A 27,750-nucleotide genomic window follows, 5' to 3' on the forward strand; every position below is an offset into this window, starting at 1 on the left:
AATACCTACCTTCTTCCCAGTTTAAAGCTATTCCCCCTTGTCCAGTCACTACAAGTTCTTGTAAAAAGTTCCTCTCCAGCTTGTAGATTCCCTTTAGGAACTAGAAGACTGCTCTAAGGACTCCCCAGCGCCTTCTCTTCTCCAGGCTGAAGAACCCAAACTCTCTCAGCCTGTCTTCATAGGAGAGGTGCTGTGGCGCTCTGAGCATCTTTATGGCCTCCTCTGCACTCCCTCTAACAGAACCCCATTACAGTCTGAATATCAACAGTTTTCATCTTGTCGGCCCAACCTTGACTTGGAAAAGCTGTAGCGATCAGTTGAGTTTCTTTGAGAGATCAAAATCACACTTTTGTTCCTTCTTTTTTGCCCCCTGTGAGATACACAGCCAGTAACCACTTATAATAGGTAGGTCAACTCAATGTTTTGTTTTAAAGTGACACCTACAGACACCTTATTTTCTCTTTGCCAAGAAACAGAGATAGCAAGGTTGTGTTATAGACTGAATGTTAACTGCTGGCGTCAGCATATGCTGACTCTATCTGAACAGAGCAATTAACCTCTGCAGCTCTGGCTGATGTCAGGGAGATGAGTAGCAATTAATAAAGCCATTTCAGCAGCTAAGGGTCACACAAGAGCTGAACTGACACAGACGGTCCTGTGGCCAAAGGAAATGACAGTGCTCTCTTTCTGAAAGAATCTCATTTGACCTTTATTCCCTCAGAATGAAATCTGCTTCAATGCAATGGCACTTGCAGACTGTTTTATGTGCGAGCTCCACAGATTTTCAGAGAAAGCTGAGGAACTGTTGGTAAAATGAAACAGCAACAGGTCTTGGTGAGTAAGGAGACAGCCTTTCTCCCTTACACAAAACGTCATGATTACAAGGCCAAGGCACTTGGCCAGTGCCAACAGCACAGTATTGTTTCAGTTTAAAGACTGCTCTTACAGACTATTCAGTATTGTTGTAATAAGGGTTATTATGCATTTTGTCTCAAAATCATTACTGTGTTATCTGGAAGCCAAAAAGCTTTGCTTACAATGAGAGAAGCTGAACACTCTGTGGGTCTTAACAATTTGTTGTTCAAAAATCTGAAAAAAATAGCAAAAAACTCTTGGAAATATTTTGTATAATATTAATCAATGGACACACTCCTCACAACCTGTACATTTAGTCCTAACTTGGTACACACATAGGGATAGGCTTAACTTTAGCTATGACAGTATCCTGTATGCCAAGCCAGCTATTCTAAGTTCAGAACATGCTTATGCTTTTTGCAAGCCTGGCTGCTAAGGTATCTTAACTGAAAGGAGTTGGAATACTCAACAGGTACAACTACCTTCTGTTGGAGGGGTGAAAACAGCTCTTCTTTTACAGACAGCATGGGCATCATGCCATTACTACAGGCAGTAATGTGGTGGAAAGAAACATATTCACTTTTAGGAGGAATATACCTCATTCACCTTACGACTGAATAGTTGCAGTCACAGCCAGCCAGCAAGTAATGAACAGATTGCTTTTTTCCATGTCTGGTATGGTACAAACTCAAAGATGCAAGGTTTGTCACAAACATGACAGCTGGTATAGCCAGAAAGTCTAGATGTGATGACAATCAGGAAAAAAAGAAGGTCCCAGCTGCCCTAAAGACACACTGATGCAGAAAGGAGTTAACCAAAGACACATAAGTCTAGGAAGTACAACTTGCTGTAGAAGATGGTCCAGACGAAGGTACTTCTTTCTTTGGGAATGGTAGCAATATTCGCTAAAGAAGACAATTGTGCTGTTTAGGCTACCTGGGAGATCCAGATTTAGCTTTTAGCAATTACTGTCCCTGGTTTATTACATAGAAGTCTCACATGCTCTAACTGTAATCTAGGCTTAATAGTGCTTCCTTTCTGCTTCTTATCACGTACAGGCAGAATTGACAACAGGATTCCAACTAGATACTCTCTAAATGACATCAAAGCATAATCCCTGAATATGAAAAAAAAAACAGTGTAAATAAATTACTTGTGTGAAAGCATTTCTAAACATAGCCTAAATAAAGCCAGAATAATTATGCCATAGGGCTGCAAAAAGTTTTTGTAACATCAGGGTCCAATTTTCCATGTGAAAATTTTCTCCTGGGAGAGTTTATTCGAGTCTGACAGAGAAGGGAGGGAAGACATACTTGCTTAAAAAGAGGTTTACAACAACGCATCATTAGTGTAAACTTTATTCTCCTTACAGTAGAAACATATAAAGTACAAGCCAAAAGTAGTATAACAATTTTACAGCAAAGCTTACCAGTAAGATGCAAAACTAATTTGTATCAAATTCTTAAAAAAACTGTGCACTTTCTCAAACTTAACTTTGTTCAGCACATCGATTTGATTTATATATAATAAGGCATTAATTCTATAAGAATCATTTACTATATTCCAAAATCGCATGACCTAGGTGTAACACTCTATAGCCTGATACCATTTTTGTTCCTTTCAGATATTTACAGATTTAATCTACCTGCATTAACACGTAGCATAGAAGCACTAAGAACAAATACAAGCTTTGCCAATACTAGGTTCACATTGAAAAAGTGACATAAAGAAAAAAGCTCAACTGCGCATTGCAATAGCTTGGTTCTGCTGCAGGATGACTAGTTTAGGAATAGTTTCCCCTTTCGGCATTCTTCCTCAATTCCCGTTGCATTTTGATCTTTCAAAAGAGATGGAGAACTGCTTGGAACCTGCAGGAACTAGAAGTGGACCCCATTGCTATCAGCTACCCAAAATTTATTTTCCTCCCCAGAACACAGTTCTTAAATTTCACTTGAATTAAATCTATAAATGGCACAATTGAATTGATTCTAGCTACTATGTACAGAAATGGCTCAGGCAATTAAGTTAGTCCACCTTGTCATTAGTCAACAGGAAGTATAATTACTGTAGCTGTAAAGGAGGTATCTAGTGTTCCAGAATAAGTGAGTTTAATTATGGTGAGAGCTTCCTCAATTCTATTTACATAACAACTTCAGGTTCAATGTTAAATAGCAAGTCATCATTCCCTCTTCGAACTTCAAGTAGTAGAGGTGATTCATTCATCACAGCCTCTTGCAGGTCACTGGAAGTCATCAAAGGACGCCCATTGACTTTAACAATTATATCCCCATCTTGGATCCCTCCTCTGCAGAGACAAGAAGAAAAAGGCAGTAAATATACATTCTATGCAGAGAAAAACTATTCACGACCTCTTTGGCTGATGTGATTAATTTTTACTTATTTTAATTTTTGTTGAAGGGAAATTCCACCCTTCTGACTGCAAAAGAACAACTTCTAAATGCAAAATCAGGCTTGTGTTAGTTCATTGCGCATTTTCTTCTAAAACAGCAAAAACAAATAGTCTAGCTTTTTTCGTCTTTCACAAAACTGCAGCAATGGAGAAACAGAAAAGACTTTCACCCATTATTCCTACAATAATTTTTGGAAGTGCCTTTTCATACTTTTGTAGATGTGAGTAGGCTCTCAGTACAAATATTTTGGTTTTTTTTAACCTAAAGCATGATTTTTAATTGTTTAAATAATAATCAAGACTGATATGAGAAAGTACTTGAATATAAACAGAAGTATTACCTATCAGTATTTATTTGGAGATTTATTTACGGTGAAGAAAACAATGTGCTTTACATACCTATGAGAAGGCGAGTTTGGAACAACTTCGTGTACATAAATTCCACTTCTGACATCAGGAAAATCAGCATTATTGTGTTTCAGTTCTTCCACCAAGCTAAGAGAAGAACAAATTTATATAGCATTTGATTCCACTACAAAACCAGGAGCATTCAAAATTATTTATTTATTTACCATTTTTTGGTGACCAATGCTAAATGACTTAACAGTTAATTGCTTGCCCTTGTTCTTGTGATGAGAATGCAAAAAAACTACTTACCTGTGCCAAGCATGCTATATTTAATGGTCTCATACATCCTCAAGAATCTGACTTTAACTATTTGCAGCAGCAGCACAGGGCCACTGTAGAAGAGCACAGGATAGCAGCACTCGCTGTCCTAGGTACTGTGCAGGGTCAAAAGACATTCCTGCCCCAAAGAATTAGTGCTGGTGATGGGGCAGAACTTTGCCAACTATTTCACTTCTTTTATTTCACAAGTCATTCCTAATTTGTCTTTATCTAGAACAATATATTTTTTTATAACTTCAGTCATCAGATAGATCAGAACTATCTGTGGGAGTTTTTCAAGGAAACTTCAGCTTCCTCAAGTTTTCTTGAGGAACTGTTTGTGAATCCTTTCCTAAAGAAACAAGATGGGAACCAGCTGCAAAATAAAGACTCTAAAAACATCCCCTCTTTACTGAGGAGATGACATCATTTTAGGTCTGTGCTCAGTGTGGGTTAAAACCCATTTCTAGAAAGAAAGGGCTTTAAACTAATGATGGATGACTTGGCTGTCCACCATGAAAACCTGGGGTCCCCCAGATGGAAACCAAGTCCAAATGACTGTGCATAGCTTCACTTCACTTGGTTTTGTACTGAGGAAGCTAACAATTAAATGACTAAAGTAAACCCATCAAGGAAAGTAGTCTTTTCCTGAAATCAGGCCTGGAGATATCTTACATTGATTCTTTAGATATTGCAAAAGCAGTCAATTCTCACATCATGTTCACTTCACAGTTATGCACAGAAACATTCTGAGTTTCTCTCAGTGGTGGCTAGGTGATGTTAATGCCATTACCCTGATCCGTTCCAGCTGAGGATCTCACTCTTTGGGGAGGATTGCAAGAGTGTAACTCAATAAACAAAGATGGCTTTGCTACAAGCCCAGCTGGAAATTGTATTGTTTAATTTTGTAGTTTACTGCCACATTGGAAATGTGCCTACTGCTGGGAAAGAACATATATGTAATAATGTAAGATGTTAACCCAGAATATACTTGGGTAACAGAAAGACACAAAGCAATGCATGAGAGAAAAGACAGTAAAGAACTAAAGGAAGGTGTCCACATTCTGCCTTCACTAAAATGGAGGCACAAAGCTTTAGTTCTACACTTTAGCAACTACTTTCTTTTCAGTTAATGGTTAGGCGTTAAATCTCACATTATACAGCCTCCACTGGCACTGGCATAACTACCACCAAACCCTCAAGCAGCTAATCTCTCATTGGCACTCACAGTCACCTGAAAGCAGCAGCTTGTTTAAATGTCACCTAAAACCTAGTATGACTGCAGACGTGCTCATCAAGAACCAAAAATGCTCCTTCCTAATTTCCCTAAGCTATCAACAGAGCATCCACCATTATCAGTATTCAGGACTCAGAACACGTATTTCACCTGTTGCAGACTTCACCTGTTGCAGAACAGACTTCAGTTCTGTTTGCAGACTTCATAGAAGCTAATGCACACTTCTGGATCCACTGGTGATTTGTAATGAAAACTGAATGAAGTTCTGACCAGCTACTGACCACGTCTTGTGTGCATGGTTATACAGATTACTTTCTATAATACTTACGCAGGTGTTATTGTCAGCATTCTGATGCCAATGAAACGTTTCTTCCCATCTGAAAGCAACAAAGGATATTTATGAAACTTAGGCAAACGCTGATAAAAATAACTACCCAAAATCCCTGTCAATTAAAACAGGATGTATCAGCTCTTAACAAAATTAAACAGAAATCATATACATCTACACCGAGGTAATTTTTTATTTTGGTTAGCCTTGGTGTACAGAATGACAATCCCTCTCCCTGCAAGTGAGAGTAAGAGAGAAGAGGTGTCCTTCAGGAAATTCAGGAAAATTTCTGTGATCTAGTATTACGTGACTTCAGTAAATGAAAAATTCTTAATGGATTACCATTTCATCTGGAAATGCTCAAGACAATTTAATCATATGTTGTTCTCATTAAAATATAGAAATGGGATTTAAAGAAATTAACGTTTCCACTCTTCAGAGAAATGATAACCAAAAGACTCGCACTGATTCTGATGCAAATGGCTTGTTATTTCTACCCCAAAGAATGAAAAAGCAAGTATAGAAAAGAAAAAAAAAACAAATAACCCCAAGTAAACCTAAACATAGACCTTAGCCAAAATGATCAGAGGGCTGGAGCACTTCTCCGATGGAGAAAGGCTGAGAGAGTTGGGGTTGTTCAGCCTGGAGAAGAGAAGGCTCCAGAGAGGCCTTATTGCACGCTTTCAATACTTAAAGGGGGCCCTCAGCAAAGGTGGGGACAAGATTTTAATAGGGCTATTGCAATAGGAGAAGGCATAATGGTTTTAAAATGAAAGAGGGGAGATTCAGACTAGATTTAAGAAAAAAATTTTTTACAATGAGGGTGGTAAAACACTGGCACAGGTTGCCCAGAGAGGTGGTAGATGCCACAACCCTGAAAACATTCAAGGTCAGATTGGAAGTGTAGTGGAAGATGTCCCTGCTCATTGAGGAGGGGATGGATTAGATGACCTTTTAAAAGATCCCTTCCAATACAAAGTACTCTATGATTAGCAGGAGCTATAGAATTTTAAATGGTCAAAAAGTCACTCCTTTAGGGAAAGCACCACATGTCTGTAATAGCTTTTAGTGGTCATGCACAGACATGCACTGCACAGCTGTCTTTTGAAAAATGCAGTTTTATGACTTCCTGAAGTGAGTGCTTCACTAGTTAGCTATATCCGGTTTGAAACATTATTTCCCCTTACTTGTTCCAGTGTAACTACTTCACAATTTCTTAGAGCTTCTCCATGTTCTCATGTGAGGAAAAAGTTTGAAAAGAAGATATACGGGGTTTCCTCTAACTCTTGTTTTTTCCAAGAAAAACAGTGCCAAGTAAAGAAATTACTCCTGAATCTTATGCATGTCCACTACTCCCATTAGCATCAGTGAAAATGTGGATGACTAAACATTGCATTTACTACACTATGAACAATCTGACAACTGTAACTGTCAGCCCTGCTTTTCCTTGTAATGTTCTGGCTCTCCTTTATTTCAATGTGAAACTAATGAGATCAGAATCAGCAAGAGTGTCATGAAGAAGTCCATTTGCTGAAATTGAAGGCTCAAAAACTTTGGCGTGGCACTCACAGTGCTTCTCTACATGGCATAAATGGAAGTTTTCACTTTTTAAAAATACCTAAACTAAACATGATTCTCCCACCTGAAAATACAACACCCCCCTCCCGCAACGTAGATAGTTAAAATTGTGAAGTTGTCTTCAAGGGACACAGAGATGACAGACTGGTGACAGTTTACTGCTTGCATTAAACAGTTTGCTGCTGGTCATCGCCTGTGTGATACACAAATATGCAGAAGCACAACGCATGCCCTGGGGGCTGAGTTACGAATCTTTACATGAAAGAAAAATGGAAATGAAAGAAAGGACTAAAGAAGCGCATCTGGAAGTAACAAAACAGCAAGGAGGAGACTGGGCAAGAGTGAAAAACCACAGAAATGCCATTGGTTAAGAGGGAATTATTTCCCCAGTAGCCAATGATTCACATAAAAATAAGGCTTTTGGGGAAAAAAAAAATCTGAGAACCACAAACTTATTCACAACTAAAGGTCTCATTCTAGCTTCATCTTTGGGCAGGTTAGGGTATTATTTTACTTCTGTTTATGCATTAAAATTCAAAATAGTCTTCAGCCCTCTCTCCACACTTAAGTTTGCCACACTGGAAATAGTGGTTCATACTGTAAAAGTGACAGGCTATTTATAAAGTCAAACTAATAATTATGAGTTGTGGATAATTTTAGCAGCAGGGTCTAGATTCCCTTCCTTCCCACCCTCCAGCCATTTCATACATCAGAATACAGGCAAAAAAACCTTCAGGCCCCTTGTTTAGCAAAAGTCCATTTTATTCTATTTAACATGAGTCAAACATCTTTCGCAAAACCCAAACTTTTCATCAACAATAATTAGAGGTAAATAAAGTCGGCCAGTTTACTACCAGTTGTAGTCTTTTATCACCCCCTAAGGATAGGCCTTTTGAAGCTGGGGTTAAGTCACATTGGCAGAACAGTATGTGGCACCTGGAACTACCACTGTCACGTTACATGCACTCTGTGAATAAAAGAAGTCTCAAAACTTGTCATTCTGGCAATTTGTGCAATCACAATGCAGAAGATAAAATTATTAGAAGTGGAATAAAGTGAGGTTATAAATCTAAGAAGCATGTCACCAGGGTTAAGTCCCAGTAGTAACGAAGTTTAATATGTTGGAACAATCAGGTTGAACAAATACGAAACCACTTTGGCTTAAAGCTGGAGCACAGCGCAACAGAGAGATACTCAAATCACATTTCATTTGTAAACACCATGCCAAATTAAACACTGATTCCAGTGGTACAAAGACAAGCAAACCAGCCTCAACCACTAGTTTAAACTTGAATCTGTTTTGTGTTAATAGAAAGTCACAAGCAGCTGACCGTGAGTCTCTAGAAGCAGTTCACTACCTAAAGAGATTTCTGTTCCACAGGAAGGAAAGCATATGTGCTAGTGTTAAACTTTTCTCTTTTTTACTGAAACTTGTAACAGTAGAGATGCTAACCAGAGAGATAAACACAGGCTGAAGGCAAAGTGTTTATGACTTATAAAATGTGGCAAAAAGAATTGTTAAGTCCAAGTTAAGGGGTCAGGTACTCAGACTCTTATGGGCATGAAAAACTGGCACGAGTATCCCCATTACAGCTGTTTTCAGTGGGGCCATGATATCACCAAGGTCTCCAAGTGAAGAAGTGAACCCTGCACTTCTTATTCAAGCAGCAGGCAAAACTCCTACTTCTCTGCTCCCTCTTTTTGCACTTAGATCATATTGCAAATTACATGAGCAGTCCTGAAAGCATTTAAGAAAGATATTCCACTGCCAACAGAAACCATGAAAATAGCTCAAGTATACAATGCTGTATTATGTGCAGTGTATCTTCCATATAAACTACATAGCTGAATTTAATCAGTAGTCTGAATCTATACCCAGCAAGCCTCCTAAGCAGCCCTCATGACTATTGGCATTAATTATCAGTAATAATCACATAAATACATAGGTAAGCATATAGTTTCAACACAATAAATAAAGCATTCTGGGGATGCAAATGTAGATTCATATAAATGACGTGCTGGATGTGACCAATACAGAACTCCCCCATTTCTCCCTGCCCATCTGAAACTAGGTTTATTCACTTCTCTGTTAGCACTATGTGAGAGGGGGAATTCTTAGGCTTGATTCTTAGGCTTGATTCTTAGGCTGAATTCTTAGGCTTGATTTTCTCTTTAATATTTTGTCAAATCACTAACTTACTGTCTTGCATTCTAGAGGATCCATATTTGAACTCTTTCTAGTTTCACTTTTATGCTCAAGTCTAAACTAGGAATAGATGGCAGAGCAAAGACTAAAACTGAGGAATTCCTATGGGATACTAACAAAGGCACAGAAGTAAAAAAATCAGTCAAGGCTTAAGTGTATAGATGACTTTCAGAGGTAATGACAGAACACACGGATTGTAAAACTTGAGATATGGATGGAAACACTTAACTTGATGCACCAGTTCAGTAATTCCTAACTCTAAAAGGAGGTTAACATCATTACTGATAAATCCAAAATTAGCAAAGGCTTTTAAGCCATTCAGTAGAAAAGTATGTCTATACAAAGTATGGTAAATCTTTGGTCAAAACTATATTAGGTATGATTATGTATTACCCAGCCATTAGGCAATACAGAATGTTACTTAATGATAATCAGTGCAAACTCTTTACTCAAACGACATCCGCTCCTTCTTTTTTCCTCCTCTCTGCTCCTGTACTGCAGCAGATCATATATTTGCAGTTACATATAATGGATGGGACTTCTACATGAAACTGATGGTTATCTGATCAACTGAGATTTAAAAGACCAACATCAAGCTTATTAAACAATGTTGACAGTATCTCCTATATGCCAGAGTATCTGGAAAGAGCCATTTCCTAAGGGGATTTTATCATCTTCAGGCAATATGACACTTGGAGCAAAGTGGTAATACCCTTGAACTTATTTCCATGACCTAATTGTATCATAAGGGCGGATCCCACTGAAATTACTGGAACATAATTGGAGCAAAAGAAAACACGATAAAAACATCCCAAGATGCTTACATAAATTCTTTATGTCAATAAATAATGCCTATACACCAAAACTGAGGACTATTACTAAAGGCCTAAAAAATGCAAACAAAGTCTCAAATATGGTGAAGATATCTCCTAGAAACTCTCCTTGTCTTTGCATCAAGGGCTTTTTTCATCAACACCTCCTCCAGCCCCAATCAACAAGTGAAAAACTATCTAATTTGGGGAATTCAGCAAAACACAGATGAGGGGACCCCTCAGAATTGTGAGGGTCTCAAATATGCAAGCGGATGTGTAACTTTAAAACCTCAGACTAAGGGAAGTTTCTGAAATAACAGTATCTGAGAGAACACTGAGAGGACAATGGTGCTGGCATCAGCAACTGGATGAACTCAGGAGAAGACAAGATTAATACCAGAAAGATTCAAGAGAAGCAGCAGCCAGCAGCCATGATAAAAGACGGGTAGGGTGTGGACAGATAAACTGGCAAGCAAAAGAGAAAGAAAGGTTTGATCTGGCTGAAGCATTACTAGATCAGCTTTGGCTGTGCAGCATCTAGAATGACACCCAGTACAGTGTGACAGATGCAAGGCAAGCATATAAAAAAGTCCAGAGTACTGCAGTTGTCAGTTTATTTAGATTTATATGCTCTTTGGTACAGAGGCCTTTCTTTTTTAATGCCTCTCCCCCATCCTCCCAGCGCATTTCTTCAGGAATCGGTACACAGCTCTTCTTCCACCGGGGTCTGAGTGTCTATCACAATATCCAGTTATATAGTACTGACATAGATGACCATGGCAAAATAAAGATCATCCACTGATGATGTGCACACACTACACTCCATCTATAGAAAACTGTTTTAAAATTTCTTACTTTATTCTCTACAGTACACCTTAATCTCCTTTACGCTTGGACAATATGTGAAAGAGGAGGATAAGACTCCTTGAGCAGGTCACCATGTGTTTTCAAGATCATTTGAGACTGTAATGACTCATCTGTGTCCTCACTATCCTCAGAAGTCCTTTGTCCCAGATCTATACAGATACTGTCTACTTTCTGGGGGTTTGAATAATAAAATGTCTTCTGTGAAGCTGTATTCTATTTCCAAGTCTATGGTGTTCCATACTGTAAAATAACGCTGCTCTTTTCAGTAACAGGATCCCAGAGCTGTGTCTTTTGGCACTTTAATGACAGATCAGGACAATAATTGCAAGATGTCACTGTTTCTTGCAGACCTTACCTTTACTTTGTTTGTCATGTGACTCTGTGAGAAACTGAGTGATACGGTCTGAAGGAATAGCAAAAGAAATCCCAGCTGTGACCTTCAAGGTGTTAATCCCAATCACTTCACCATCCTGTTGAGAGACAGTACCCTATTAATTCAGTCCCAAGTGACAGGGTTCATCTCACTGCCTAGCATTTCACGTTAAAAGCTGGTGTAAGAAATTTTAGAGTGTTGTAATCACTCAAGAAAAAAAAGTAGTTGTAAGGGAGGATCTGGGCTCTGATTCACAATCCCTTTCACATTTCACTGTGCTAGCCAGAGAGATTACAGTACAGTTTGTTCATCCAAGGTCCATCGCACCACTCGGCAAGAGATTCCCTGCACTGAGCAGGCAGTGGAACCACTGTAACCACTACAGCCATAATTCTCTGACCTGCAAAATCACTCACAGTTTAAAGCACTCTATTTTAAAACTAGTTGTGTGGATTAACCAGGTCCCATCTTTGCTGTGCATCCCAGGTTCATAGGGAGAAAAAGCATAACTGTTCCTACCAGATCCCATTTTTTTTACTGCTGTGTAAAATTCCCTCTGCTCTACAGGAAAGTGTTTTCCAATGGTGTATGAACCTAATCTACATAGTTTGTATTGGCTTCAGGGTATCTGCCTACCATTAGCTTGAATGAATGAAAGCTGCTATGACCTGTGAATCTTTTCAATATTCTCCCACTTACTTCAAACTAGCTCTTGACACAAAACAGAAGAACCAAGTCACCTGGACTTACCAGATTAACCAGAGGTCCTCCAGAGTTGCCGTACTGTAAAAATGATATAAGGGAACAATAAATTGGTGCTTCCTTGCAGGAAATGCAATTTTCATTTCAAGCAGTATTTTTTTTTATATAAGTAAACTAAAAGATGTAAAATGTAAAAAGCAGGTTATTTCCTAGGCAGCACAGACGAACACAATATTGACACAGAATACATGTAGGTCTTACCCTACCCATTCACACCTCTTATGATTAGATTTCTTTTTCTTTTCAGAGACAGGCCTTAAGTTAGGAGCAGCAACTTACCACTTCAAATAGTCAGACCCTAAGTTTAACGAGAAATATTAACAGCTAAAACAAGCATTTCTATTGTTCTAAAGGCCATCAGAATAAAGCACAGTTCTTAAGTAGTTTTATTGATCACTTTGGTTTGTAATGTAAAGTCTCTAATTCTCCACTGGAAAAGAATACAGTGTTTTACATATTTAATCACAGCATATTGCTATGAGGTAGATACTATGTAAGGATTGATTTAGTAACCATAGGCATGCAGCCCTCTCTAGGGAGGGCATATAGCAGCTCTGAGCAGCTCAAATTTGATTAATACCTAATGGCCTTCAACAGACACATCCAACAGGACTATAGGAAATGAGCTGGAGAAGATGCTTGTCTCAAGTTCATTTTTGAGTTTTCAAGTAGGTCTACTGAACAGCCAAGAGCAGCAAGTTAGCACTCAAAAGAAACAAAAGCTAGTGATGCATGACAGCAACATGAGCCATATAAACTGTTTATACTTAGATAGCACTGGGCAAACCTTACAAACTCTCAGAAGAATAAAGCAGACATTTAAGTTTTTAAAACAGCTTCAAAGTTTGAGTTTAAACAGAGATCAGTTTCTTAAATTGTCCCTTTTCAGTGATCAAGGCTAGACACTTGATTTTTATGTCTGACTGACACAGAGGAACCAAGCTAAAGATTTTTCAGCCTTCCTTAACACATTATCTTTCCTTCACTTGTCCTCTGCTTGCAGGATGTGATAATGAAAGAACTTTTGTCACGTACAATATATCTCCATTTAGGAGCTATGGCCCTCTTTTCTCCTGCCCCATGTTGCTTCTGTCCCAGCATTTCTCAGAAGGCAGCTGCATGCACATTCCTGCAGGAAAGTCTTGGCTGAGCCACAGGAATGCTCTGAATAGACCAGCTCTCAAACTCCTCCCATTCTCAGGAGAAAACTAGTGCATTAGCGAAGCACAAAGCATCTCTATGCCAGGGACTTCATATCTTGTGGTCTCAGATGGCAAAGCAATTCAAATATATTGTCATTTACCTTACCTCCTCTGCTGTCACTATTTACACACACTCTGCTATCCTTGTCTAAACTTGCTCATTAGCTTTTGAGGGCAGTGAATGCCTAGGTATATACAAGCAAGGAGTCTGATCTTGAGGAATGTGTATAGATGTGAGGTCAAGAATCCCAGGTTCTAATTCTGTCTCTGTCACTAATTCGGTGTGTGCTCCTAAATAACTCATTCTGAAAAAGTTTTCCTATTCTCATACAGCTGGAGAGAGAAAATTCAATTAAATATCTGAAGGGGTTCAGCTCCTGGATCATATAGAAGCTTTTTGGAGAAGCTCACTTTCATGTTGTATCTTAGCACCCTCTTTCTCCACACAACTTCTCAACCAGTCTGTGATAATTAATAAACATTCGTGAAGCACTTCATATGTGTAAAACACTGTTATGACTTGCTACATCAAATTTGACATAGAAGTCCAGCAAATAAATCCTGAAAATATTTTCTTTTCAATGTGTAACAGATTTAAGCCATAAAATTTCAGATCATTTTCTACCTCGGATATGCATGCAGTGCTGTTTTTAGAATCAGTACAAGTTATATGCATACCCTTTACTTAAGCTCTCTGGAACCCTCCAAGCTGCTCTGAAAAGACATTATTGTCATGTATTTCTATATAAAATGCAATGCTAGGACCCTCAAGTCCAAACTGTATCTCAAACTTTGTGTTATTTTACATATAGGTTCTTACTTGGAGTATGTGATGTGCAAAGGGAAAACAAGAACAACAGAAACACAGCCCTATCCTGAAATTCTTACCTGGGTCTCATGTTATTAAATTGAAGCAGATACTATCAGACTACTCCATCTGATTCTAATGCATGGAGATGAAAGAAACTTTGGCTCTATTCTACAGCTTGCTTGGCCAGATCAGTTGAACAAGCAGAGAGAAATGTGTTGATTTACAGCTGGTCTATAAACCATGTGTTACTGCAGGAGATCTAGAGAACAAGAAGGGTCTGTTATGTGTAACATCTTCACAGACAGCCTCAAAGAGGGTAGTTCTATTTATCAGACATTTCAGAACACTAATGACTGAATGCAACTTACAGACACTGCATAGTCTTTTATAAACAGAAGACCCTATTACTGATTTAAAATGAAGCTGCTTTTATTTAGTGGTTTCATCTCTCAGAGCACACACTTCCCTGCTGAAGGTGGGGGCTTCAGCATTCTAGGACTGTGAAACTCAGTTCCTTACATACCTAGTACTTACATTAATAATAGCATCTGTCTGAATATAATCCATATCTGAATCCCTCAGGCCGAGTTCTTTGCCATCTCTCTGAGCAGTGCTGACAATACCTGTTGTCACAGTGTTCTGTAAGGCAAATGGACTTCCAATTGCCACCACAAATTCTCCTGGCCTCAGATCAGCAGAGTGTCCCAGTAACAATACTGGTAGTTTTTTCTTAAATAAAAACAGAAAAAAATAAATAAGTATTAGTTTATACATGAAAATAATCTGATTGGAAAAATCAAAAACTAGCAAAAAGTTAGGCACATCTGTTACCTTGATAAAAGACACGCTCACTATCGTATACCCAAAACTTATGCCAGGTAAAATTAGTATACTGTCTTCAGAAACAAACTGCCAGAAACAGTACCTTGCAATTTCATCCAGAAATAAAAGGCCAGCAAGATTCTGAAACAGATTTCCCTGTTTTCCAGCAGATTGTTCCCTCCTCCTCCTAGAAACATACAAACTAGCTGACCACACTCTCTACACTACATGCCACCTTGCAGGTTTTACTGGCACAAAGCTAGAAGGATTAGTCAGAATAGCCTGGACTGTCAGGTAACGATAGCAGAATCTGAGCACATATTAACTGAGCTGCATTTGTTTAAGTTTTAGCAGTTCCTAGCACAGAAGACAAAGTCATTTCATTCTAAGATAGGAAACATTTCAAGGCCTGTATCTATCAGTATATTGTTTTCCCCAGATATATTTCCAAAGAACCCTTAAAAATATACTCCAGCCAATCACTCTGTACTAAATGAAACCAAAACAGGGTTCCCAAATTCATTCATTCATCTGTTTATGCCACTTACCTTAGGGTGAATCTTTATTGTTGCGATGTCGGATTTCTTGTCAATATCTCTGATGGTTGCTTCGTAGGTATCTCCATTCTGCAGCTGCACTTTCAATTGTTGTCTCCCTGATACAGCATTGGTGCTCGACACCACATGTGCGTTGGTCACAATTAAACCAGAATCGGACATAATAAACCCAGATCCACTCGAAAGCGGGACATTTCGCCCAAAGAGAGGGTGCCTGTACAAAAAGCAAGTAGTTATAACTCATAAGGGAAGCATAACTTAACAGCAGATAACATTATGTACCATTTACTACCTTTCGCCCTGAGAAATAACAAAGCATTTGATGACAGAGGGTTCTTTGCTGAAAATTGTGACTGCTTTTAGTCAGCCAGGGGGATAAGAAACAAGGTTTTCAGACAACTGGTAGAGTCTTTTTCCTTTGTTTTCCCATTCTACCTTCATGCATTTCCTTGCAAAGAGACTAGGTGACAAAAAAGGAAGGAGGAGGAGCCCATCTGATCCCACCGGCTGCTGCTTCTATATGGGAAGAAGATAATGACAGGAAATAGTAGGGCTGACAAATGGATCAATATTCGAATGGGGAAAAGGGAAGAAGGAAGCTTGCAGCTGGACAAAGGAGTGAAGGAAGAGGTGTTGTCTCTTGGAATCATGAAGCCAAAGTGTAGACTGGCAGGAAAATCATGTCTGGAAGGACTGGGAATGTGAAAGAAAAGAAATGAAGCACATTAGCAATGGGTAAAACTTGGTGGGAAACATCATCTGATGCAATAGAGATATAGTTAAAAGACTTTACAAACTGTTTAGAGCATGATGACTTTTCTGTGAACAACTGCTGCAATGACCTTAGATTTGTTACAGGAACAGAAAGTGCCTGGGCAGCAGACGATGAGAAAAGGTCCACAAATTCTTCTTTCTTCTGAGATATGGTCCTTATTAGGAAATTGTTTGAAAGTTCTGGACTATACAGCGGTAAAGAATTGGAGCCAATTCCAGGCAGAAGGCAGTACCACAATCAGCACTGGACAACAATCTTAACTACATTTCCAATCATCTTAAACATCTTCAACTATAGCATTCTCTCAAAAAAACAGTCACTATGTGCATAAAGCTCTGTTTTAGAAAACCTGATTATTTCCATTTTGCATGTTAAAAAAAGCCTGTAAATATTCTCCAAATTCTTAAGCCTACGGAAAATTAGAGTACTCTAAGCAGAAAAGTATTCAAGTAATGGAGTACAAATAATATTTGACATAATTTCTTCTGACAGCAGGTTGGTTTGAGCACTCAGTGTTAAACCTGCCTCCCAGGTTGTTTTGAGTACTCTATGTTAAACTTGCTGACTCAGCTCCAGCTTCAGTGCACTTTATACTGGTATGTTTTGGTCAGCAAATTTACTACATTTTTTTCCTATCAGAAATCATTTTTGTGTTTAGACAGGTTACACCAGGTCAACATAGTACCTCGTAATGTTCTCCTGCCAAAATAAAATCACCTCTTATTGAAAGTAGAATAAGCATCAAGGACCTATGTTTTCCCACCCTACTTTCAGGATTTGTTTTCTTTAAACAGAAATAATAAACATAATCCAAGAAGCAGCACATTTTAGTGAAGGCTGATCTTCAAAGATGACATGGACTTATTTTAGGGCATACAATATGTATTGGAAATACTGTAAGCCAGATAAAATATATCTATTAAACAGGAACAAAACACACAAAATTCATGGTTCTCTAGAAAAATGAGTCTGCTGTAACGTTTCAGAGTATTTTGTGAACTTCAAGAATTCAAAATGAAAGTTACTACTTGTAGATCTTTGTTAGGCAATGTGAGTAAAACACAAAGAATTGAAAAAGTGTTACCTGAGGAAAAGTTCAATGTGCACAACTGCAGGTGCAATCTTTTCCACCACATCTGCTATGAAGTTGAATTTGTACCTTGGGCTGCTGGACTGTAGGTGACCTATACTAGCAGAAAGAATTGGATATGTTAATAAGACAATATCCTTTTTTACCAAATAGGTGAGATAAATATGCTTTGAATTGGTCTGTTTCTCCTACTGGGACAGTTTCCAAACAGGTATTGGAAAAGGAATTGAAGTAACTAAGATTGTTCAAAATTTATGCAGCATTTTGCTTAATCCTGATAAAATTAAACATCAGCGTCACTTGGCTATAAGTTGTTTGACCTCCTTGGAAGTCTAAAAGCCTTGTCTAAAGTTTGTTGTCTAAAAGCCTTGTCTAAAGTTGTCTCAGGACAACTACTAATTATTATCTAAACTGCATAGGGTCATAGGATAAGCAAGGTTGGAAGGGACCTCATGAGATCTCTAGTCCAATCTCCTGCTCAAAGCTCGGTCTGTTACAAAGGCAGAGTAGGAAACTCAAAGGGTCTGTCTAGTTGGGACTTGTGAAACTCCAAGGATGGAGACTCCAGAAACTCTCTGGGCAGCCTGTCCCACTGTTTCACTGCCCTCCATAAAGTAAAAGATTTTCTTCTATCTAGACTGAACCTCTCGTTGAAACTCATGTTTCAACTGATGTCCATGGTGTCTTCTCCACTACACACCGCTGTAAGGAGCCTGGCTCCATCCTCCTGATAACTTCCTCACAAGCACAGGAAGGCCGCTGTTAGGTCCTCCTGAAGCTTTCCTTCCTCCAGGATGAACAAGACCAGTTCCCTCAACTTTTTCTCATTGGAGATACGTTTATCCCTCCCTCCTCATCCTTGTGACCTTCTGAACTCACTTCAGGTTTTCATCACCTTTGTTGCATTGAGGGTTCCAAAACTGGATGTAGCAATTCTAGATGTGGTCTAACAAGTGCCATATAATACATCCACAGCATTTGGAAAGGCATTTAGAGCTCAAGTTTGTAAATTTTTTAAAGTATGTACATTAGAAACCTTCTGTAAATGAAAACCTAAAAAGTTTTTAAAATTCCCATTTAAGCTGTCACAGGCAGCTAGGCATAGCAATAAATTACTAAATATTAAGTGTTCTGATGAAAGCCAGTGCAGTTACACAGCATTTATGAATACTGAGTATAATTCTGTGGAATGAAGAGAGGAAAAGAGTCCACAGCATCTTGGCTTCTAATGTCACAACATCCTGGATTCCAACATCACAATAACTCAAAGCAATAGTACTGCTTGTGCTAGAATATCATACTTTCTGCAATCCCTAATACACAAGGACATATCACTGCATATGTCAAACATATGTTAGGGGATGTACCACCACACTCAAACAGCAATCTTTCACATTCACAGCCTGATGCTTTAAAATTAACTATGGGATCTAGGGAAGGGAGTAAACAAGTTGGAATCAGATACAGCAATAACATTTTTGGCTTTTTTCAAAAATGGTGCAACAGCACACTTTAGGATTTACACAGCAGGATTTACACACAGGATTTACAATTTTTTTTCTGCCATTTCATCAGGAGGCAGAATGTCTAACTTCTAATTTCTAAATAATATCAGCTCGTCAGTAGTGAATCTTTGTGCTATCACATTCTGCCCTAAGTTCAACTCATGCTAAAGGATGAATTTACTTCACAGTAGGTCTTGCACACCAATTCAACAGCTGCTCTTAAGGGTTCCAGATTTGCCTATTACTAGATCACATAACACAGTAATGAGTCATCAGATGCCCTTTACCCAGCTTTTTAAAAGGGAAGTAGGTAGGAGACATCACACAAAAAAGGAAAGATAGACGAAGAGAAGTTTAAGAGAGTTGTCATGAATTTTAGTATTCTGTGTAGTTCTTAATTCAAAGATCTTTTTCACTGATCCTTATCTACAGGTGTTTTACTGACCATTAAACCTTGCAACTAGTAAATTAATAGGGACAAATATAAAGATTAGAGCATAATGGTGTCTAACCTATTTATGAAAAATATGTCTCTGACCTAATCTTTGAGTGAATTTGTAAGATAGTGGTTGACAGAGAACTAGTTGTTATAGTTCTTGTAGTCACTCATAAAGGTTTCACAATAAAGTGTTAGAGGACCTGCAAAGTCAGAAAGTGAGAGGTATTACATTACCACAGTAACCAAAACACCTGAAGCAAAGACAGGAGTGGACCCAGCACTGGTACCAAGGAAGAAAGTATTGAAGAAACCAGATCAAGATAGTTAGGAATTTCTCCATAGAAGTCAGTGAGTTCTTTTTCCTGTTACTGGACATGGGATTTACTTCATGGGATTTACATGCTTACATTAGCAAGCTAAATTTATATGATACTCTTATTTATTTTCCTTACTGGGCCACTGGAGATTTATTTCACCTTCAGGTCCCAAGCAGCTTGCCTGGCACTGCAGGATATCCTTTGAAGTCTACTAACATGACTTGGAATACTTGCACACACAGCGGTGTTCACTGATGGGATGTAACATTATCATCACATTTATCTTAACAGATATGACCATGGATCTATGCGTACATTGGCTAGACCCTCAGCTGATGGACTAGCATAGAACTGGGTGGGGAAAGCATGGTGAATGCAGGCTTCCAGTTGGTATAAATCAGCATAGCCTTATGTGAGTCAGGGCAATTAAATCCCTTTGCATCTGCTGAGTGCTGAACTGCTCTGTCCATGCCACAGCATTGCACATGGCCAAAAGAGGAGAATGCCTGCCAAAAAACTCACCAGTCCTGACTAGCCACCATGGAAACATCATGGGTGGCAGTGGCTTTCTAGGTAAGATTTGGAGTAGGCAGACAGAAAAATGTCTGGAAGAAGTGGTGAATGAATGCAAACATGGAAAGAGCTTACGAAAATAAAATGCAGCAATACAGAAAGGAGACTGTATAACCAAAGCAAAGCTTGTCTTTCTTCCATGCCATAATGAAGGCATTTCTTAGTGCAAACCAAAGTCCAGAATCTCCTTGTAGGGGTCAGAAGACACAAATACTCAAACCTGAAGGTGAATCCAAATCTGCACTATATAGTAAAAGGAAATCTCAAGTAAAGGAGGATCAAGAACAACAGACATGCAGACTTTATAAGAAGGGTGTAGCTGAAGATATACTGGTCTGATTAGAGATGAGCTGGTTTTATTATTGTCTGGTGGGGACTAAATACTGATGAACACTAACTAACAAAGTTAAAAGATGCCTTCATAGAAACTGACCTCTCTTGAATCATTTTCTGCATGCTGGAAGTGAAGAGAACCTTTAAACATATTATAGGAACTCAAACTATGGACTCGATGTAACAGCAAACTAACATTTACTCTCTCACATAGAATCATAGAATGGTTAGGGTTAGAAAAGACCCTAAGATCATCTAGTTCCAATCCCCTGCCATGGACAGAGATGCCTCACACTAGACCATGCTGCCCAAGGCCCTGTCCAGCCTGGCCCTGAACACTGTCAGGCACAGAACACTTACCACTTCTTTCGGCAACCTGCTCCAGTGCCTCACAATCCTCACAGTAAATAACTTCTTCCTCATATCTAACCTGAACTTCCCCTGTTTAAGTTTGAGCCCATTATCCCTTGTCCTATTGCTATAGTCCCTGCTGAAGAGTCCCTCTCCAGCATCCTTGTAGGCCCTCTTCTATACTGGAAGGCTGCTGTGAGTTCTCCATGAAGCTTCACTTCTCCAGGCTGAACAGCCCTATTTAAGGGAACTGAAATGTTGCTTATTATTAATAACATTTTAGTGCATATTTATTAATCTTATTTTCATCAGAAGTTCCCAATATGCTTTAAAAGGAAGAAATTGCAGCCTGAAAAACTAAAGAAAGAAGGGGCATCCAACACTAGTAAGTTGTACAAGATCACCCTGAAAACAAGTGTTGCAATTGTAGTAAAAATCAGTGCTTTTTGTCAGACCTTCAATTGATACTTTAATTTGCTTTAGTTGGTACACACTACCTGCTGCTACTATTGTTACCAAAACATAAAATTGAACATGTGTCTTTCCCCGACACTCTTGCTGTCTTGCAGTTTCACGTAGCTCTCAGACCTCTGCTGGAGTGTGAATGTAAAAGCTCTCTTTACAGCAGCTTTGTGCTTTTTGACCTACTGACCATCTGAGATTTGCCATGTATTTTTTCAAAGGTCTCTCAATAACATGCATTACTTTCCATGTTATTACTGCATGTTCAAAATCATCTCACACTAACTAAAGCTGATTTATCTTGGCAAAAAGACATAATTTAATCCAACTAACTATCTGTTGTATAAACAAGGTATCAAAGGTGTTGCAACCAGGTTGTACTTGAAATAAAAACAAATTTATACTGTATGAGTTTTTAGCTGTCTACACAATTTCTTAGTCAAAAGAACTAGATTTTCCCAATTTGCTTCATAGCCACAAATCAACCAGATTTTCAGCAGCTCTGAACTCTTATACTACCATTTCAATTAAGTGATTAGATCTTCAGAAGCTCTCCAGCTCCTCTCACAGAACACTCAAAATCCAAATTTGGATGTAAGTGCATAAACTGTAGTTAAAGATGTTCTTCATAAAATAAGATCTTACATTTCCAAATCTATGGGCTCCAACTACACTGGACTTACATGGCTAAAGCTAAGTGCCTATCAGGTAAGAGCATCTATATTACCAATTTAAGACTCTTCCTGAATAGTAGTGTTACCTACAGGCTATGAGTTCATTTAACAGCATTTGGTTTACTTTCTTGAAGAGACAACAGACTCACCCCAATCTCATTAATACTACTGTAAATCAGAAACAACTCCAACAGACTTGTAGAATTAACCTAGTATGAAGACAACTGCAAAAAAAAAAAATAATCAGGAGAAACAACTCTCATAATCCCACTGAAGACAATCAAGCTAGACTAATGTATATTTGCAAAAGACTGAATGTTTCTGAATATTTGCCAACCTACTCCCTGGAGAATTAAATAAAATCACATTCAATGCTTTCTTAAAGACAATACATCATATTAAAATCCACAATTTTATATTCATTAAGACTTTGTGAGCCTGGGAAACTCATTCTTTTAAGGCTGATCCCCCATTCCCCTTTTAACCCAAGCTTCAGAAAAGATCTGTGTGTTCAGCAAAATTATTATGTCTAAGGGAGGACTGCAACCTGGCAGATCTGATCACCAGGGATAAACACTGTCCCTACTGTGCTTTCATGGAAAGAAATGAAAGACAAATAAAAGATTATAATATCTCTGCTTAAAAAACAGAAACATCTGTTGGAAACATAGGTTCATGGGCAGCTTTTCTGATGAATTCAGCATTAAGATCAAGTTGCATAGCTGTGCAATGACCATAAAGCCTTGGTGAGTTTAGTGCCACATTATGGTTCAGGCAGCTTGTTTATACAATGGATATCTACCCTGCACAGATTAAAACAATTTGGTGAACCAACACCAAAGTGGTTTTCTTGTGTAGTGCAGCAATCACAATGGCCAGAGACAGATTAACACAAGCCTTCCAGACACCTCACCGCCTCACTGACTTCAGATGCTTCTTAATTCCTCCTTCCCAAGTGATTCTCATAAGGATATGCAACAAGAACATCTTTTCTGTTAGTGATCCTGTACAACACAGTGAAGCGCTACACTCTGAATTATACACCAAACACTGTACAACATTCATCTTCACCTGCAGGAGCTCAAAACAAACTCAGACATGAAGAAAACAATCAGTAAAGGAATGTGACTGGAGTTTGTGTATTTAGTCAATACCTTGCAGTGCATTTCCCTTAATACAGCTGGAGGCAGCTGTAAGGCTTTGATGATAGTAATACAGTATAAGACTTCAGCATCTCTTACTGGCTCAATGTCTTAGAAATGCAAGTAATAATATCCTGAGTCTTTCCTCTGTATCTTCAAGGTTAGGCACAGGAACACTCCAAACACCCCACACAGAAATGTGTGCAAAGATTCTGCTTATGCATTAACTCTTTTTCAAATACTTATTTTAGAGAACTGAAATTTTAGGCTCATCTCTTGCAAGTATTTGACTGACACAGGTGAAGCTTTACAGCATGACCACTTTCTGCGAGTGCCTTCAGTTAAACAGTGCAGAGGGGACACATCCTCAGGCAGAACCCTGCAAGGGATTAAAACCAATGCACTTGTTTCCTGGGACTTCTTTCCTCAAAGGTTTTCTAATCTATCTTTTAGTTTTCCATGTTGCACTGACAAATAGCACCTTTAATTTCAAAAAAGAAAGGTTTTTTTGCTTCCACATCCTTGGTGAGAAAATAAAAATCTTTCAAGATCTGAACTGTCTTCACAGAAACCTTTAGCAAAATATAGCAAAGAATTATTAAGTGTACTAAGAAAAGTTGTACTTAGAGATCATAAACAGCCCTTTGTGCAAGAAAGAGTCTGACATAAATTGGCTATAGACTGGAGGTGACCGTGTGAATCTGAGTGAGGACACTTTAACAGATCTGTGTGTGGCACTGCCATATTTGCTGCAGTGAGAAACAGAGCTCCAAAAGAACTGGTCTTTGATGACAGAGGTTGTCTTGCATAAATGTTTATTCTGTTAGATACACACTAGCCTTTAATAGCTTGTCTTTCTCACAGTAGGTGACAGAAAGCAGGAAAAGGCCAGCTGCTTCAAAAAATTACCATATATTAAGGTATCTAGTGTTGAAGAGGAAAAAAAAACGGTATTTGTAGCATACAGTTTGAATGTGCCTAAGAGTTCTGCAGGCTGTTCTATTAGAATCTCAGAGGTCCATGGGTTTGCCCAGGTGCATAAAGCTAACTGTATGAGTAACAGCTTTCAGGGCATATGCATACTGAGGGACACCAATGCCAGAGTTCCTGTATATCCATGCAGTACACACCCCCTTTAACACAGCGTACCTAGAACTTGCATCTTGGAATGGTGTTCTTCAAGCTAATCCAGAACTTCAACAAGGAAAAAAATATTTTAAATTCAGTCAGGTTTGGAATTATCACTCAGTCATCCTGGGCACCTCTTTCCTCCTTTCCTTCCTTCCTGCATCCTTTATTACTCCTTTTTCATGCATCTCCATCCACCAGTCTTCTGTCACTAGGAAAATACAGCTAAATTTTCTCAGCCTATTTTGTTTTAACACAGCCAGAATCTAACTTAGCATCAAGCTAAGCAACTGGAAATGGACAGGAGCAGACATTTCAAAAGCTGCTCCTCAGTTTCATTGCATGTTCTTGAAATGGCCTAAGTCACACTATGTAAGGCTACTGTTATCTGAGACTGTTTAATACAGGAATGATTAAGTAAAACTGAATTTACTTTGTAACTAGCTTAGCCCTTCAAACTCTTGAGTCATCTGAGGCCAGATTCCTTTCAAGAACAGGGAAGAAAGAAACTTGACAGTAATTTTAAACTGTCGACTTTGTTCTAAACCTCTCATTACAGCCATTGCATGTTATTGTTTTTTTAAAAAAACACCACCATAATTGAGTCTATTCCTGGCTCAACCACCAACTCAGCCTGACCTTGGGCAAGACACTTGGCTTCTTTGAGCTTCAGTTTGTGCAGCTGTAGAATTGAATAAAAAATTTAAACTTAACAAAGAACCAGAAGCTGAGGTTTTCTGGGATGCAAAATAAAGCCAAAATAAAGTGAACACTAAAATAGTTGCTTGGAAAAAAAGTAACCTCTACATCAGAGCTCGAATTCCTAAGCCTATTAACAGTAGATTCAGGAGAATTCCTTAAACAAAATGTCATATATACCAAACCCCAAGCACTCAGTAAGCCCTTAGATGCAGGCTAGCTCACTAATTTTGGTTAAACATTCTGATTATTTCACGTGGATCAGTTCCAACCAAGTATTACAAGTATTAAAGCTCATGGCTGCTGATGTGAAAAGGAACAGGTAAACAGCAATTTATAGCTACAAAATACTGGAGAGACTGATCATTGCAGACCCAGGCCAGCATCTGGAGCAATCCCTGGCTTTGATGAGATACTCCTAAAGGAACTCTAGGAACACCATTTGACCTCCTCTGTCTCTGTAACACAGCTTACCTTCTCTCAAGACCGTGATACATGAAGAGTACCCTAATTCACAGGAAGGCTACAACTCTACCTCTCCCAATAATTTTGGCAAGTTTGCTATCTATGAATGAACAGGATGGCTATGGGTTCACCTGACATAATGGAAACATTAAGGCATGATTTAAAACTCCATCGGGCATATGACTTTTCTTTCCAGGAATACTGGGAGAAAGGTAGCAGAAGGAAACCTTTAAAATACCAGTAAGTATGTGAAAAGATATCAGCAGCATTAACACTTCCATAAAGTGAACCACTTTAATACTAAAGAATAAATAAAATCTTACCAAATTAAGTGATTACTAAACTTTCTGAATTTAAACCATCAAGCCTGAATTTGCCATAGCATATCACAATATCTGAGCACAGGCTTTAGTATGTTACTGTAAAAAGAAGACCATTTCATCTGCTGAGTATCAACATTTTAAACCCTAAAGGAGGTTTACAGGCTTTTATTCGCACTTTATTCTCTACAAGACTACAAAACTTCTTGTGCAAAAAAAAAAAAACCAAACCAAAACAGGCAAAAGACTATGGTTTAGGTGTTTTAGATACTACTTGGTGTGTTTTCTGCCCTGTTTGGCTTTAAGAGGCCGTCATACTCTTCTGAGTAGAGATACCTAGCAGGTGAATACAACTAACCTCCCACATACCACCAGAGAAGGCACCAAAGCACAAGTGTTCCCAAGTCCCTGCTCTGCTTTGTGTGGGCCATGGTGTGATGGATATGCAGTGCAGCCTGCATGGACAATGCCACAAAATGCCTCAGCAGTGAGCGCCAACATCATGAAACGAACATGGTGCTGGCAGTAATGTACCGTACTGCACTGTACTTCTGCCCTGCCAGCACATCCTGCCTTGAGAAGAGGTGATGGCCAAGGTTGTAACTGCTGCCCTGCAGCCTAATGCCCTCCACTAAGCTCCCATCCATGCTGTCAAGTGCGTTCACCTCCTGCTCCTGGGAGCGCTGCAGCAGAGCATGCACAATGCCAAAGTGTCCAGAGCCATGTTACTGAGAGGAAACTCTCCCAGACTTCTATCCCACACTGAGGATCATCAAGGAAGGCATCTGCCATTCAGAAAGGATCCGAGTACCCCTTCCCCACACCACAGCAATGCTAACAGCCGGGCAAGATGCCTTGACCCTGGGGCCACCCAGTCTTCACAGATCACTGAAAACCGGGGTTTTTCTTAGCCTGAATCCAGTCGTCCACCCTCTGCCCCACGGGCAGGCCCCACCATGCTCCTACCGAATTCACAGGCTCCCTTCTGGACCTGGGCGACAGCTGGCAGGCCGTGCTGCAGCGCCTTGCGGCTCACCGCCTTCAGCTGGCAGATGTTGTCGTAGGTCCGGCCGTCGCTGCCGCACACCTGGGCGCTCAGCCTGCACTGGCAGACGCCCTTAGCGAAGCGCTTGCCCATGGGGTAGCGGCAGTCAAGGCTGTCCCCGCAGGGCGGGTCCTCCTTGCGGCCGCACGAGTCCCCCTCGCCCGCGGCGCAGATGAGGCAGCAGCTGCAGCGGTCGGGGACGTATCCGCTGGGGCAGCTGGGGCTGGGGCACTTGGAGACATCGCAGCGGGTCGGGCACTTGGCTCGGGCGGCCGAGAGCTCCGCGGCGCCCGGGCTGCCGCTGAGGGAGAGCAGGAGCAACGGGCTCAGCAGCGACACCCGCATCCTCGGCGGGCTGCTGGCGGGGAGAGCGGCGGAGAAGGGGTGCGAGCCCGCCCGGCCCGAGGGGAGGAGGCGGGGAAGGTGCTATCGCGGTGCAGCGATGGGAAGGGAAAGCCGGGCTTTATGCACACGCGGGCGGGAAAGTGTCTTCTGCCCCGAGCAGAGCTCCTGCAGGCGGAGCGGGAAAGAGCAGAGATGAAGGAAGGAGGCTTCAGTGTAAAGCCGCAGAGTCGAGGCCAGCTCAGTCCGAGGCGCTGCTCCGCGGGACTAGCTCGCAGGGGTAAGGCGCCGAACCGTGCCCGAGCTGCCGCGCAAAGTGAGCGCCGTCCCCCAGACTGCCGCGGGAAGCTGTGAGGACGGCGCCGAGGGGAGCGGCGGGGTTATATGCGAGACGTGCCCGGGGCCGCCGCCGCCGCCTCCAGCAGCAGCCACAGGAGCTCTGCGGCGGCAACGACGGCCAGGCCCCACCCCGGCCGGGGAGGGACGGCTCCCCGCGGGCGGGCCGCCGGGCCGGGGAGGGCCTGGCTCAGGGGAGCCCTCCGTCTGGACGGGGCGGGCGGGCGGAGCCGGCTAGGCAGGCTCGCTACGGCTGGCAGAGAGCTCC

At 40.2% G+C, this 27,750-nt stretch overlaps 1 protein-coding gene across 1 annotated transcript; it reads right to left on the reverse strand.

Annotated features, from left to right (window-relative positions):
* Nucleotides 1-2,197: 2,197 nt before the first annotated feature.
* Nucleotides 2,198-27,633, reverse strand: HTRA3 (HtrA serine peptidase 3). Its single transcript, XM_061468114.1, has 9 exons — nucleotides 26,726-27,633; nucleotides 17,346-17,445; nucleotides 15,478-15,700; nucleotides 14,642-14,836; nucleotides 12,083-12,115; nucleotides 11,315-11,429; nucleotides 5,497-5,545; nucleotides 3,665-3,760; nucleotides 2,198-3,160 (listed from the first exon to the last, which is right to left on the reverse strand). The coding sequence occupies exons 1-9, from the start codon at nucleotides 27,147-27,149 to the stop codon at nucleotides 2,995-2,997; spliced, it is 1,401 nt and encodes a 466-aa protein (XP_061324098.1). The 5' UTR covers nucleotides 27,150-27,633; the 3' UTR covers nucleotides 2,198-2,994.
* Nucleotides 27,634-27,750: the final 117 nt, after the last annotated feature.

The sequence above is a fragment of the Pezoporus flaviventris genome, unplaced genomic scaffold, assembly GCF_033815535.1.
Source record: "Pezoporus flaviventris isolate CSIRO_AGI_PZ_B2104156 unplaced genomic scaffold, CSIRO_AGI_Pfla_v1 ptg000002l, whole genome shotgun sequence".
Lineage (NCBI taxonomy): Eukaryota > Metazoa > Chordata > Aves > Psittaciformes > Psittacidae > Pezoporus > Pezoporus flaviventris.

What these genes read in the sequence shown, in the direction of transcription:
- HTRA3 (XM_061468114.1), bottom strand. Translation starts at nt 27,149, where the DNA reads ATGCGGGTGTCGCTGCTGAGCCCGTTGCTCCTGCTCTCCCTCAGCGGC. An exon ending in ACATGACAAACAAAGTAAAG is followed by an intron (nt 5,546 to 11,314) that starts GTAAGGTCTGCA and finishes TGTTGCTTTCAG; the next exon opens with ATGGGAAGAAACGTTTCATT. An exon ending in ATGCTGACAATAACACCTGC is followed by an intron (nt 3,761 to 5,496) that starts GTAAGTATTATA and finishes TTCTTCTCTTAG; the next exon opens with CTTGGTGGAAGAACTGAAAC.